Genomic DNA, 16,661 nt, shown 5'->3' with positions numbered 1-16,661 from the left:
TACCTGAGTGATTGTCTGTACATATAGGCCTCACTTAATCCTGTCTGTATTGCTGCCTCCTGAGACTCAATGGTTTGGCTGAACTAAGTGGCTGGGTTGGTGAAGAATGGGGTGGTCTGTGGGCTTCACTTTCAAACTGGTTTCTCTTTTCTATCCTAATGGCTTGGACAGAAAGAGCCCAGAGGTCTGAGAGGGGGGAAACCTAAAATATTTCCATCAGCTCAAACTAAGTATAATGGGCAAAAGGGTTTTGGACAGGTGAGATGTACCTGGCACACCTTCCTCCAAAGAAGCCCTTCTTTTCCCTAACGTGGGACATTGAAAAATTAATACTTGCCTTTTGTCATCTAGTGGTTATAGATTGAATGATGTCTTTTAACCCTGTTACCAAATCTGTTGCCCCCAGAATACAAGGAGGCCAGCCTGTTAAATCAAGCATGCTGTTGTCCGGGGACAGCAGCTGACCTGGAGTTTGCACGATCCTTTCACATGTGGGAAGGCCACCCTCCCCTTCACACCCCCACATTTTTAGGGATTTCTTGACCCAAGGGTAGGTAGGACGATGACCATGTCCAGCTTGAAGCAGCTAGAGGAGCTCAAGACCTTTGCCTATTGTCCTTTATAAGATTATAAAGGGTCTTAAGTCTGAGAGGGAGGGATTATTTTTTATTGTTAAAATAATTATTTTTAAAAAATTAAAGAATATATGAAAGGGTGAAGTGGGAGAGCTTGTATGTACGACCCATGGGCATGAACTTGGGGTGGGGGATTGTTGAGGGAGGGGCGTTGCTGGGCGGAGAGGAGCAAAGGGGAAAAAATTGGAACTATTGTAACAATATAATCAATAAAATATACTTAAAAAAAAGATCAGTAATACGGGGTCAGATTTCTGTATATGGAATTAGATGAAGCAGCCATTAGTTGGGATCTGGCAACGCTTTGATTAGAGTTCTTGTCATGTACTGACAGCAGGTAGTTGAGCCTTGGAGCAATAATTTTCCCTTCAACTTTCTTTCCCAAACAGGTCCTAAGAGGTGGCTTATACCACTTTACATATTAAATATCAATGAGGTGTCATTTCAAAGGTGCTGCTTTTTATTAATATGCTGAACATACTGTGTAGTAAATTCAGAACCTCCACAATTGCTTTCTTTTTATTTTTAAGTACGTTTTATTGATTATTCTGTTACAGTTGTCCCATTTTCCCTTTGATCCCTTCCACCCAGTACCCCCTTCCCTCCAGCAATCCCACTCCTCTTAGTTCATGTCAATGGTCATGCATGTAAGTTCTTTGGCTTCACCCTTTCCTATTCTTAACATCCCCTATTTTGTACTGAACAATTATGCTTCTTGATCCCTGCACCATTTCCCCCCTTCTCCCTCTTCCCCCTCCCAGCTGATAATCCTCCAAATGGTCCTCATACCTATGATTCTGTTCCTGTTCTGGTTGTTTGCTTAGTTTGTTTGTTTTTTAGATTCAGTTGTTGATAGTTATGGGTTTGTTGTCATTTTAATGTTCATAGTTTTGACTTTCTTTTTCTTAAGTAAGTTCCTTTAACATTTCACATAATAAGGGCTTTGTGATGATGAACTCCTTTAGCTTTACCTTGAGAAGCATTTTATCTGCCCTTCCATTGTAAATAATAGCTTTGCTGGATATAGTAATCTTGGTTGTAGGTCCTTGCTTTTCTTCACTTTGAGTACTTCTTGCCAGTCCTTTCTTGCCTGCAGTTTCTTTTGAGAAATCAGAAATAGTCTTATGGGAACTCTTTTGTCGATAGCTCTTCTCTTGCTACTTTAAGATTCTGTCTTTATCCTTAGTCTTTGGCATTTTAATTATGATGTGTCTTGGTGTGGTCCTCTTTGGGTGCAACTTGTTTGGGACGCTCTGTGCTTCCTGGACTTGTATGTCTCTTTCCTTCGCCAAATTTGGGAAGTTTTCCTCTATTTTTTCACATAAGTTTTCAATTTCTTGCTCTTCCTCTTCTCCTTCTGGCACCCCTATGATTCGGATGTTGGCACGTTTAAAGTTGTTCCAGAGGTTCCTAAGCCTCTCCTAATTTTTTTCAATTGTTTCTTCTTTCTGTTCTGGGTGAATGTTTATTTCTTCCTTTTGTTCAAGATCATTGATTTGAATCCCAGCTTCCTTCACATCACTATTGGTTGCCTGTATATTTTTCATTATTTCACTTTGTAAAACCATCACTTCTTCATTTTTTTTTTTTTTTTTTTGCTGTACTCAGTGATTCCTGGAGCATCCTGATCACCAGTGTTTTGAACTCTCCATCTGATAGGTTGGCTATCTCTATTTCATTTAGTTCTTTTTCTGGGGTTCTGTTCTCTTCTTTCATTTGGGCCATATTCCTTTGCCTCCTCAGTTTGGAAGTCTCCTTGCGTTTGTCTCTGTGTATTAAGTAGAGCTGCTTTGACTCCATCTTAGTGCACCTGTTAATTTGTATGGGGCAGAGCCTTAGATTTTCTCTAGGGCAGGGTGACCCATTTCACTACCTTGTGGCTCTGTGTGGGGGGAGAGCTTGGAGAGGGGATAATGCCAGCTGCTTGGCTTCTGGAGGTTTGCCTGGCACTCGCCCTGTTTCCAGTCACTTCACCCACTTTCCATATGCAACTGGCACCCTTCCAGCTGCCCTGGTGGTGAAACCAGAGTGGATTGGTTTGCATACGTTCTAAGTCCGTGCAGGCCCTTTAAGTGGCAAAAACCTGGCAGTTTCTTCTGCTGCCACAAACCCCTACTGATTTTTATAGTCAGAAGTAATGGGGATTTATCTTCCTAGTACTGGAACCCTGGGCTGTCCTTTCTGGCCTGGGGCTGGGATCACTCATTCCCAAGGTATCCCTTTGGATTTTTATCCACCATATGTGAATGCGGGACTGTCTGTTCTGCTGCCGCCACCGCCACTTCTCTGCACACCATGTCTCTGCCCCACCCACCAGTCTGAATGAATGTGGTTTCTTTAAATCCTTGGTTGTTGGACTTCCAGAGCTTGATTTTCTAATGATTCTGGGTGTTATTTGTGTTGAGATCTGGTTGTAATTCTTTCTATGGTTGTTCAAGGAGATGAAGCATGTCTGCCTATTACTCCATCTTGACCAGAAGTCCACAGGTGCTTTTCTAAAACCCTCACAGCAATTCTGAAACCAAATACTATTAATGTTATTAAATAGATATCCAAACATAGGCTTCAGTAAGTAAATTAAATATAAAGGTGGAATTTCTAGAATGATATGTAGGAAACCATCATCTTGTAGGGCCCTCATCTTGTACAGGTTGACTGCTCAATTCTTTGACAGATTCAAGTAATGGATCTTAAGAAAGTCATTTTTGCTGACAGCTAGTGTGGACACATCCAGTAACAACTGATTCACATTTCCCTGAATGTAAAACAAATGCCATAGCACTCATGTGTTCCCAGTCCTTACCGCCTGGTTTCTTGATGTCCTGAAAGAAGATTCCACTGTCTCAGTTCTGCAGCTTCATCTGTTTCTCAATCACATCCCCTCTCCTCAAGAAGTTAGCAAAGTTTTTCAAAGTTACATCATATAGGCAGAGAAGTAGAAAGTCTGGAAGGTGTCCTCTGAGTCCTAGTGGTAGTGGCCACTGAATAAAATCATGGCTCAGGGGCAGTATCATGGGATGGGTTCTGCGTCTCCAGCTCCTTCCAGCCAGTACTGCTGAAGCAGAAAACTAGCGTGACTAACTCTAGCTCTGCCACCTTAGTTTCCTGCTCTGCATGAGACACTCTCAGTCAACATGCTACATTGTAACTTGTAGCACTAGCCATTAGAGCCTTGTTCACTCTGATTCACCCACATATGGTTTTGTTGTTGTTGTTGTTGTTAATAATGATAACCAAAAAACATTTAGCTTATATTTAGGAAAGAAATAAAATTTGAATTCTATGTATACAATGCTATTGAATAAAAACTCGCTTTTAAAAAGTGAATTCAATCTATCATTTTTGACATATTATATTTTTAACTCTTTTCAGAGAATGACCTATTTATTTATACTGTCAATACCATCCATGTGGCCCAGACTGCTTTTTTGCTAAAAATATCCAAAGGAAATAATAGATAGGATTTTTTGAAGCTCATGTTTTCTTATTTACAAAATAATTATTGAGAGTGCCAAATGTATCAACAGGTCAAAGAATGAAAAGGAAAGGAAGATAATCAAATGTAAAAATAAAAATATAAGTTCAAATGAGCAAGCTGGAGAAATCCAATAGAATTTCAAAAGCTAGAGCAAATGTACAGAAATGATAATTTTTAGTGTTGAGACTTCAAATTACATTGAAGGAGAAAACACATCAGTAGAAGAAAACAGATTTGGTTCTATCGAAGTAAAAATACCTGACAAAGCATTATTTTCTGCATACAATTCTCATTGTAGGCATGATGGAGCCACCGTCTATTCTAGCTACAGGAGAAAAATACAAATAAGGAAATAATATATTTCTTCATGACATAAATTTACATATTGATACCAGAATATCCTGCCATCATAGGCAGAAGCTTAGGAATTAATTCTGTTAACAGGTTATTTATTCTGTTCATTAAAAAGCCGGCCTTTACAAAACCTAAAGTTAATAATGTTAAAAAATCTTTTTTTTCTTAAAGTTTTCTTTTTATTGTTTTTCTATTACAGTTGTCCCATTTTCCCCGCATTGTTCTCCCCTGCCCCACCCATCCCAGCCCCTCTCCCTCAGTCAATCCCTCTTATTGTCCATGTCCATGGGCTGTTTATACTAGTTCCTTGACAATTTTCAAAGAAAAAAAAAAAAGTTTTCAGACCTTTGACTTCTGTCACTGTGGGAGGCTAGATACTATAAAGCACCTGTTACTCCAAGACAAGGAGATTCTGGAAGAGGTTAATTTTTTAATATATCATGGGAGTTTCAATAAAAAACACACTGAAACAAGGATGGGAGCGTGAGTAGCAAGAAACCTGGAGGTTGGTATTGCCCTAAGGGTTAATGTGGATATATCAGTGTGTCAATCGATCTGGATTCCAAATAGGCTTTTTGAACCTGAGATTCCTAAATAAGGAAAGATATTTTAAAAAATCTAAAGTAGTCCCAGGGTGGTAGTTCCTGTTGGTGCCTAGGTTGTGGGTTTATTTCCCTGTTGAGCGCGCATACTGAAGGCAACTGATCATGTTTCTCTCTCACATGGTGTCCCCTCCCCCCCGCCCCGCCCCACCACATTCCTTCTCACTCTTGACTCCAGGAGACCATAAGCAGTTCTACCTTTGTGCCTCCGGAGGACTACACTTTTCTTCTCCTTATAAAAAGGGCCCACTATCTTCTCAGATCACCAACCATCTGAATAAAGTGCCCTGTCTCTGCTTACTGGGTCTGGTAGATGACAAGCAGCATGAACACTGGCTTTTCTGGTTTCGATTTCACAGTTTAAAATTCTTCAGGGCAACCCAAGAATAAAGTGGACTTGAGCCTTACCCTTAACAAACCCTAGGTAGTTCTGACTGGTTTTGCTGACTTTTCCAATTTCGTTTCCACCTTACACTCTCTGGTTCAGCCATACTGGACTACTTTTTTTTTTTTTTAAGCACGCACTTTTTTTTTTTTTTTTAAACAATTTATTTATTTATTTATTTTTAGAGAGGGGAAAGGAGAGGGAGAGAAACATCACTGTGTGGTTGCCTCTCATGCGCCCCCAACTGGGGACCTGACGTGCAACCTAATTATGTACCCTGACTGGGAATTGAACCAGTGACACTTGGTTCGCAGGCTGATGCTCAATCCACTGAGCCACAGCCAGGGATACATACTGGACTACTTTGTTGTATGTTCCTGTATTAGTTTCCTCTTGTTTTTGTAAAAAAATTGCCACAAATTTAGTGGCTTACAACATAACAAAAATGTGTAATTTTACAGTCCTAGAGGTGAGAAGTTAAAAAAAAATTTTTTTTTTGGACTAAAATCAAGATGGTAGAAAAGCTGTTCCTTTAGGAGACGCTAAGGGAGAATCCCAAGAAATGTTCCCTTGCCTTTTCCAGCTTCTAGGGGCTGCCTAAAAAAATCTTTAAGATCTATAATGTTTTATAATTTTTAAGGTGTTTTGTGACTTATGGTGTTATATAATCTCAGCTAGTATATGTGAAAGTATGAGGAATTGAAAGCACAGATTTAAGGTATTTTCAAGTCAGAACAAAGGAACCTGATGCCCATTTATGACCACATAGCAATTTCTGGGCTACACTATGTATAAGCTTATATGTGTCCTTACCAAACTGTCTCATTACCTAAATAGCACTCTTTCCAGCCACTCGTTCCAACTAAAGCGCTGATTATATACCACAGAACTTAAGTGCAAAGGTTAAGTGGCATTATTAAGATTACTTTATATGTTGACATTATTTAGATGATCAAATTAGCAAAGAGTTGGGACACTGAAAAGGTAAATTCTGAAGTGATATGGGAAAAAAAATTCAGAAAACACACGACTGCCTTCTATGTTCATGCACCATGGCAACCAAGGTAAGCTAGACCATGTCTCAATGAGCTCACTTGTAATTTTAGTGGAGGGCAGACAGAAACCTGAAAAATGACTGCATTATAAAGTATGAAAGAAGAGATCTTTATCAATGAGGGTTTTTAAACACCTTTCCAAGCAGCTGAGGTTCACTGGTTTTCTAAGCGATTCTGGTAATTTCAGAAGCAGGACTTTACAAACTTAGCCCAAAAGAAACCCTTTGTCTTTTAGGGTATCATTCTCCACAACTGCTCAGAGAAGCCCAATTGCAGTGCTCATATCACTGTTCTTTTTCTGGGGAACACTCAAACTAAGGGAAAGGCAACTGAGATTCTAACCAACTACCTCCACCATGCAGTAACCTTGGCACTTTTGTCCTAAAGAACTTCCTAAACAAATCATGGCAGTGAGGCCCTTTCTTTCACTACCCTTCTCACCACTGGTCTTGCCTTTCCATAGTCTCCTTCCTCATCTTTCCTCCCTTCTAAATCTTTTCCTGTAAAACTTTTATTTTTCCAATTTCCTCTTCATTGCTCAAGTGTGAAATATGGCTGCTTCAAAGTGTAAAGAAAAAGAAAATAAGTTACATCAAAACAGTAAGTTGATTGTTTCAATGACTAAGTTAATTATTCACAGAAAAAAAAATTGAAGCAACTTAATTTTGACCAAAAAAATTAGCCTAGGGTCTGAATCTGGAGTTTTTATAAAACTTTTCCTTTATTTAGTCAACCATCCTATCTCAACTGCACCTTAAAGATATTATATATAAAAACTAAATATACTGCAAGAGATATGGAAAATAAATTTGAAAGGAACTTTTCTGTCTTAAATATTCTATGTCAGGGGTTACAAATAACTAGAGCTCCTTCACTCTTTAAAACCAACAGGTCAGTTTTTTTAAAAAAAGGATATCAACATAAAATTACTAAGAACCCACCAACATCACATGAGCAACAGTGAGTAATTTTAGTTGTAAGTTTAATGACAGTATCTGATTTGCTTTCATAAGCAGCAAGCACCAAGCTCCTAAAATACAAAATGAATATCCTCATAGATATAAGCAGACTAATGTTTCTGAAACCCCAAACTTCTATATTCCACATAAATGAACTTCAATTAATCAAATGTATGTGAGAAAGAAATAGTTATTTCTTAACTCTAAGAAATCAAATTATTTGTGAAATCCAAATTAAGACAATGTAATCATAAAGAGGAAGACTTTCTGGTCATTGCTAATCATAAAAATCAACTCTTTAAAACATCAAAAGTGCTATATTCTGAAAAAACAGGTCAAAAACATAAAATCATTAATGACAATGTAGTAAGCCCCATATCAACTACTAGACTTATATAATTAATTTATCTGGCTAGAAATGCATGACTAAAACTTCTGTTACTACCTAATGGTGAAAATTTTAAATTTGTAACAAAGCCCAGGGCACTGGAATTTCATTCAGATCAAAACTCAAGAAGTGTTACATTAACAAAAACCAGTAAAATCTGATAAAATCATATAACTCATTTCAAAACATCATTATTTACAGAATCTCTTTGAATATACAACAGGTGATGATGCAATGAAGATGTTTTTACAATATTTATTAAGATAACAAATTTATAAATTGAAAGACTCAGAGGCACATAGTTTAAAAGGCCAATACCATGGGAATATAAGGAAGTCAACACAGAAAAGAAGGTATGAACAATTACAGCCAATACAGGATTTTTTTTAAACGCCTCCCTCCAATAAACACATCATACAAATCATCCTTCAAAATTACCATGATAAAAAGTTATTTCCTTCAAAGAAAAATAATTCTTCCCACCTACTGAGCCTAGAAAATCCTATTTACAATAAACTGTCTGGAATTTCATCAATATTGTTTCATATGGCCTCCTCTATTACTGAAAATTTTATAGCTACTGTATTTACAAATACACATAATATTTAAATTTGCTCTTATTGAGAACAACTCAATATATACTTAATAAAATCACAATACAAATGTTTTGGTGTTGAAAACACATTTTGTGGGGACAAGTATATGGGAAGAGGTGCATTTAGAATTATGTTGTTTCTGAAGGATTGCTAGGCCAATAAGTCTGATAAAACTCAAGGTAGTCACAAAAAAGATCTTTGCTGATGAAGAATTTATTTCTGTTTTAACTGGACACATTGGGCTTCTTCAGTCAACCTTCACCACACTGTAAATTTTGGTAACAAACCAAAAGCATGCAAAGAAGCCAATTGTTCCTATAAAAGAAAAAAACAAAAATAAACCCTTTTTCAAAGGAAGCGTCCTAATTTACACAAAAATACAGACTTAAAATGACTGATTCCTAAAAAAAGCCAGAAAACTAAAAACTATTACCTTTCATAAATATACCATAGAACCATAAGCTTTTTTGAAAAATATACAACCACCTCAAGTCAAATTTCCTACAGAAACTGACAGAACTTTTTATACTATAAAATTACGTAAGGTTTCTATAATACATTTTTTCTTATTACATGCAAAAAATTGAAATTAAAAGATGAAAAGTGACAATTTTCCTATCCTAGTTAAGACTATATTCTTATAATAAAATGGAAAGCTGCCATTAAAATTAATTCGAGGTATGATATAAATAGCTTAAACAGAGTATCAAATTCATAGAATAATTAAATAGGGATATAGTTATTGGGAGTTACCAGTTTTCAAAGAACTATAATACAATAATTCAAGAAATTTTTACCAAGTGTTAAAAGTGATATAATAAGGATAATAACAAATATGCACTCCCACTGAAAATGAGAGGCGGTGTGGTTCCAGAGGACAAAGCAGCTCTGTTATGAGCTGCGTATAACATCTTTGGACTAGTCCACTGAAATTTACAAGCTTATTTCTTTATCTTATTAAACAGAGATAATTTTATATACCTTTGCTGCCTCCATAGACTATCTATCATGCAGAGTAAATGAGATGATTCATGAAAAAAATATATGCCTTGATTTTCAGGTATCTTCATCAATCTAGATTCCAAAAAATTTGAATGCCAGATGGGTGAGGTTCCAAGGGGGTTCAGTAATTGTTTAAGCCCCATGGCTGGTAAGTAGGACCAGAACTTAAATTCCCTTTTTCTGACTTCAAGTATAGTACTCTTTTAACTACACCATGTCTAGATTTACTAAACATAAACTTAGAGACTCTGTTTTGCAAAGGATATATACTAAATTATGAAACTGCCCAATATATATTTTAACATTAGGCATATCATTTTTTTCAGGATTACCCCTGAGAAACAGTCAATAGGTGGGCATACTAAGAATACAGAGGGGACAGACGTATTCCTTTTATAAGTTTTATATTTAAAGTCACAATGATTTTCACCATTGTTTTAAATATAATATAAAGAAAAAGTACTAAAGGAGCTTTTCTAAGTCAAGTGGGACATTGCTATGGGGAGTTATACACATTATTATAGTTACTCTTAAATCAAACATGTACTGAGTACCTACTATGCACAAGTCACTCTTCTAGAGGACATACAGTACCTTTTGGATATTCAATGGGTCATTAGTAAGCTTAGCTTAAGAAGAGCTTGGGGTTCATTTCAAAAAAGTCATGGTGAAAACATAAATATATTTAAACAACCTTATGCACAGCAAGAACTTCAAGAGAACAAGAGAAGGTATGTTAAAATGAGAGAAAACATTTTATCGCCATACTGACAGCCCTAAGAAAGTTTATTTTGTTCTTAACAAAATACTTTTAAGGATTTTATTTTTTTCTTAATACAGAATAGTTATAATGTACATACTAAAAGTGGCATCTTTCTTTATGTGACAGAATATTATTCTGTTTTTTAAAACAGACTGACTTAGAAAAGGAGTTTGGAGTCCTGAAGGAACTATAGATATAACCCACTTCAGAAAACACCTACCTCATTATGTCTGACCAATGACCTGGAATACAAAATTGATGTTCAAAGCCCTACTTAGTTCTCTTAAATGTTAAAAGATGAGTAAAAAAGTGGAACATTTCTAATTTTTAAAGAGTCTCCCCCCCCCCCTTTCTGGCTCCTATATTTCCTCATATACCATGCAACACAATCTTAGATAAAATTTTAGATGTACATTTTTTGTGACAATGTTTATCAACCATCCACAGGGCTCTGAAGTACAGAAAACTTTTATCCAGATGGACAGAGAAAAAATACATATATAAATATCAGTACACTATACACTATATTCCATTAGGTACTTGAATTTTGAAGTGAAGATATAAACTTGTAGTTTAAAATTTCTTGAATAAGGAACGTCCTATGATTATCTTTTCTTGATATCATTTATTCTGAACCTCATCATGACTTCAGCTCCCAAATCTTTACTTTACTTCTAAATTTAGGCAGCTAGAGCCTTGTATATTATTTTTGAAATGGGCAAAATAAAGACTGCCATGAAAAGGTTAACAGGGGAAAACCTTAAGATGTACTAGTCCAGGTGTGCCCATACTTTTAACACAATGACCCTGTTTAATCATCTTCCCTTAGGTTCTGCTTTCTCACCTTGGTTTACTGATATTCACCTCACAATGAGGCAGACTGGACTTAATTGCATTCAGGACTAAGTATAGCAGAGCTGAGTAGTAGAGGCCTTCATGGGTTTTATAAGGAAAATACTTATAAATAATTTGAATAATTGGCCTAAAAATTTGTTAATTAAAAATAATCATTTAAATTCTTACCTGTAGCCCTGGCTGATGTGGCTCAGTGGACTGAGCGCCAGCCTGTGAACCAAAGGGTCACCGGCTCAAATCCCAGTCAAGGCACATGCCTGGCTTGAGGGCCAGGTCCCCAGCTGGGGGTCCATAAGAGGCAACTGCACATTGATGTTTCTCCCCTCTCTCCCTCCCTTCCCCTCTCTAAAATAAATAAATAAAATGTTTAAAAAATAAAATAAAATAAATTCTTACCTGTAAAAAGAAAGAAGATCAAAACCATTATCATGGTATAACCAAAATACAGAATTGTACTTGCTGTTCCTGTGATTTGCAGTTTTGAAAAGAAGTAGTGTATTGCATATATTAAGAAATAAACTGCAGTAAAGCCACTAGTAAGGAATGAACGCCACTGCCAATGATAATCCTAGGTAGAAAAGAAAAAATTAAAGAACAAGAATTACTTTCCAATTAACACATAACATGTAGCAGAATAAAGGTACTAACCAAACATAGCTAAATGAAATAACCCTCAATACCTCATTTTTGCTAGAGGTTCCAGTCTTTTATTCATACTGAACTTTGTCAATTTCCCTCCTCATTAAAGAGTCTAAGAAGCATCCCTTACCTTTGGTGGAGCTACTTAAACATCAGCTAAAAACATAGGGAAAAATCTTAAACAGTTTATAAACAATGAATAATGAAGCATTAACATATATTTTAAAATGCATGCTTTGCAAAGAAAAGCAAAAGACTTTTTGCTTACTTACATAGTTTACTTACTTATAGTTACATAGTTCAAAATTAATACTACTTATCTTATAGTCTATAGAACTATATTAGGAATAAGATTAGTCTATTAAGGCCTGGTTGAAATTCATATTCAGTTATTACTAACATAATTTAAACAAGGTAAGTTTTTAAAACAGTTATTTTTATGTAAAGTGGCCTTTAGCTTAGCAGGAGATCTAGCAAAAGAAATACTTCACTACCTCTCCTACTCTTTTGAATATGTGAAAAAATAAATATATTTTAAAAGCATACCAAGATTAGAAAATCCAAAAGAATCTACACACAAAAACTACCATGTTAATAAATAAATTCAGCAATGTTACAGGATACAAAATCAACACGAAAATCAGTTATGTTTTTATACACTAGCAATGAACAATCCAAAAAGAGGAAAATTAAAAAAAAAAAAAATTTACAACAGCATCCAAAAGAATAAAATACTGAGGAATAAGTTTAAGTAAGGAGGTGAAAGACTTGTACACTGAAAACTGTAAAACACTGCTAAGAGAAATTAAAGAACACTGAAATAAATGGAAAGACATCCCGTGTTCATAGGCTGGAAAACTTAATATTGTTAAGATGGAAATTCTCTTCGAAGTATATACAGATTCAATACAATCCCTATGACCTTTTCTTTTTTTCAGAAATGGCAAAGTCGATCTTCAAATTCATATGAAATTGCAAGAGGGCCTGAATAGTTAAAATAACCTTCAAAAAGAAGAACAAAGTTGGAGTACTTAGCCCAACAGTGTGGTACTGGCACAAGGATAGCATATACACCACTGGAATAAAATTGAGAATCCAGAAATAAACCCATACATCTATGATCAATGAGTTTTCAACAAGTTTGCCAAGACCATTCAAAGAGAAAGAATAGTCTCTTCAACAAATGGTGCTGGAAAACTGGATATCCACATGTGAAAGAATGAAGTTGAACCCCTAATTAATACCATATACAAAAATTAACTAAAAATGGATCAATCAATGATCTAAACATATGAGCTAAAAATATACACTTAGAAGAAAACATAAAGGTAACTCTTCATGGCCTTAGATTTAGCATTGAATTCTTAGATATGGCAACAAAAGAGAAAAAAAAAAAAGAATAAAATCAAGCTTCATCAAAATTAAAAACTTTCATGGAAAGGACATCATCAAGAAAGTAAAAAGAGAACTTACAGAATGGGAACAATATTTGCAAATCATTTATTTGATAAAGGTCTGGTATTCGGAATATATAAAGAACTCTTACAACTCAACAAAAAGATAAACAACCCAATTCATAAATGGGTAAACAAACTGAATAGATATGTCTCCAAATAACATATACACAGATGGTCAACACACATAAGAAAAGATGCTGAACATCTTCAGTCACTGGGGAATGAAAAACCACAATAAGATACTACTTCGTATACTAGAATGGCTATAATTTTTTTAAAAAAAGGAAAAATAATAGTGTTGGCAAGGATGTGGAAAAATCAGAACCTTGTGCACTGTTGGTAGGAGTGTAAAATGGTGCAGACACTGTGGAAAATGGTTTGGTAGTTCCTCAAAAAGTTAAATAAGAATTACCACATGACTCGGCAATTCCACTTCTACATTTATACCCCTCAAAATTGAAAAACATGTACTCAAATATTTGTACATGAATGTTCATAGCAGTACTATTCATAATAGCCAAAAGGTAGAAAGAAACCTAATGTTTATCAATGAATGAACATATTGGGATATATCTATACAATGGAATATTATTCAGCTAAAAAAGGAAATGAAGTACTGATGCATGTTACAATATGCTGAACCTTGAAAACAGTCTGCTAAGAAGCCAGACCCCAAAGGCTACACAATTATATGAAATATCCAGAATAAGTAAATCTGTAGAAACAGAAGCAGATTGGTGGTTGCAGGGTCTGAGGCAGAGGGAGAGGGTAATGGGAAGTAACTGCTTAATGGATATGGAATTTTGTTTATGGGGGATGATGAACATCCTCTGAAACTAGATGGGGGTGGTGGTTATATAACACTGTAAATGTAGTAGGTGCCAATGAAATGTTCACTTTAAAATAGTTTATTTTATGTTATCTGAATTTAATCTTGATTTTAAAGTTTTTAAATCCTCACCCAAGATATGTTTAATTGATTTTAGAGAACAGGGGGAGGAAGGGAGCGAGAGAGAGAGACATCATCGTGAAAGAGAAACATCAACTGGTCACCTCCCATACGTGCCCTGATTTAGGATTAAATCCGCAACCTAGGTATGTGCTCTGGCTAGGAATTAAACCCACAACCTTTTGGCGTACAGGACAATGTTGCAACTGAGCCACCCAGCCAGGGCTAACCTATATTTTTAAAAAGTGCATCTCAGGTTTAACAAAATTAGATTTTTCTCTCCTGCATAGAAAGTAAGTTATAAAAGAATTCTTTCTTTAACACACCCTAAATTCTTAGACATCAACTCCACCTATTACATAAGAATATTATTTTGCCAGTTTGCCACAAGTATCATTCATTATAATGTAATATTTTAATAAATTTTCCACTTAAAATCTGTTTATTTTTCCTAAATTGTTAGTCTTGAAATATGTCACAAAATATACTGATTAAACCAGACATTTAAAAAATAAAAAATAAAAATTTCACATGATGTGCTATTCTTAGGAAATTAACATTTTAAAGTTAAGCTCAAAGTAAATACTATATGAACTGGGATACAATTTTAATTCAGCCCTAAAGAGGGCTATATTTGACTTAGAAATACAGGTCAATTTCTATCTTAATAACACACATCTATAAAAATTATTTCAATTAATAGTTTGAGCCTCATGCCAAAATTATAAATACTGTGTACAAATTAACATACGTGAATATTGCTAATACATACCTCAGCACATAGGTGGAAATAGCAAAGAAGTATAGTTGCTTCAGAACATGTTATAACCAAAATGATAAAAACCAAAAATAGGAAGCCAAACATGTAATACATCTGGTGTGACCTATAATCAAACATGTCAAAATGAGAGTATAAACATTTTATTTTTGACATAATCTTTCCATTTTTCTTGAACTGAAAATGTTTGCTTTTTCTCCCAATTAATCAAAGAAGACAAATTCTCATAGGTTTAGATGGTGATGGGGGTGGGGTGGGACAGGGGATGAAAGATATGGCAATGTCATGGACTTTGCCTTCCTACTCAGGTAGAACCTGAAACTCTTATTAATTCAAATATGCTTGGTCTACTTGTCTACTGGTTGAATCCGACAAATTTGATAAAAAGTTAATAGAAAGGCAGAGCCAAACTAAGAAATGGTCACATTTAGTATATATGCATTTAGTATATATAGTTTATTATCACATATAATAAAATCAGTAGAATTTGGAAAGTATTATAACAGTGGGAAGGAAAGAGGTTCTAATCACTAAAAAACTTAAATTTAATTCTCACTTTATGTTCACCTAACCTTGATACTTTCTGTAACATATGTCAATGTGATCAAATAACTATCATAATATACTGCAATGTATACACCCTAATAGAGTGGCTCAAAATGACCACTTTGAGTTTTTCCATAAAAATAAGAAATCAGAGAATGAAGAACTCGGGATAAGAAAAGACTCTGAAAGGTTAATTAGCTCAACCCTTCCTCCAATGTTTGCTCGAAACCCCTCTATCAGGAGCTCAGAGTATCTTGTCTGAAGCAGTACGGGTTACTTATTTAAGAACATAGGTTTGGAGACACTTAATTTTTGTCACATGGTAACTGTGAAACAGACAAATTACTTAACTTTTAAAACCTCATTTTCATCCCTGTAAAATGTGGATAATAAGCACCTCATAGATACCTGAGAATTAAGTTAAGGGTAAGAATTAATAAGCCCTCAATTAATAATAGCTGCGTATCACTATTATTCTTTTTCTCACATTAAAAAAAAACAACCAACCTTTTGGCTCAAAAGAGTTCCTTTTTTAAAATTGTACTTTATTGTTTATGCTACTACAGTTGTCCTCACTTTTTCCCACCTCCACCAGTGCCCCCTCCCTCTTAAGACTTCTGATTATTGGAGCACGGTTTACATTTGTAAAATATAAATAGTAACCCACACGAACAAAAAGAGAAAGCTAGTAGTACATATAATGGTAATGGGAATAAGAGGACTTAGTCGTTTTAGCTCACCAAATACTATTCAGAATGAAGAAAAGCTGTATAAAGATGCATCCAAAGGGCAAAATCCCTCCCATGATAATACCAGGCAATGGCTTTGTGTAGAAGGACTGTTCAGGAATCTGACGTGGAATCTGATTGGTTCGAACTGGGTGTTCAATGGCCTTCAGTAAAGGAAAAAATGGAAGAAAAAAGAAAGAATTTGTAAATATATATCTATTATAAAAATTCCTCTCCGTACTAAATTATTTCCCAGTTTTTTCTCAGCTTCTATGCTGACACTAATGGCAATTCAAGTCTACTTAAGTCAACAAACAGAAATCTGTATTTAGAAGCAATAAACCAGACACTAGGCAAAATATTGTCTGTCTTCCAGAACAAGCCGCCACTGTTTCCAGCAGTTATCCCCTGATTAATAGCTTTACACAAAGTATGAAATACACAGGAGACAACATAGTACTTAGAAAATAATAGCTAATAAAAGAGCAGTGA

The 16,661-nt window shown here is 35.2% G+C and overlaps 1 protein-coding gene across 1 annotated transcript in view; it reads right to left on the bottom strand.

The window, feature by feature from the left end:
• Window positions 1–6,602: 6,602 nt before the first annotated feature.
• Window positions 6,603–16,661, bottom strand: part of TM9SF2 (transmembrane 9 superfamily member 2) — an 86,970-nt gene continuing 76,911 nt past the window's right edge. Inside the window, exons 14-17 of the mRNA XM_090258963.1 lie at window positions 16,182–16,333; window positions 14,890–15,001; window positions 11,469–11,640; window positions 6,603–8,767 (exon numbers count right to left, since the gene is read on the bottom strand). Of these exons, the coding sequence (XP_090115089.1) occupies window positions 8,700–8,767; window positions 11,469–11,640; window positions 14,890–15,001; window positions 16,182–16,333 (504 nt within the window). The 3' untranslated portion in view covers window positions 6,603–8,699. The remainder of the gene's footprint in view (window positions 8,768–11,468; window positions 11,641–14,889; window positions 15,002–16,181; window positions 16,334–16,661) is intronic.

Source organism: Furipterus horrens, unplaced genomic scaffold, assembly GCF_987537825.1.
Source record: "Furipterus horrens unplaced genomic scaffold, mFurHor1.1.pri manual_scaffold_12, whole genome shotgun sequence".
Lineage (NCBI taxonomy): Eukaryota > Metazoa > Chordata > Mammalia > Chiroptera > Furipteridae > Furipterus > Furipterus horrens.
Note: the sequence above shows the minus strand (reverse complement) of the source record. Positions and strands in the feature narration are given on the sequence as shown.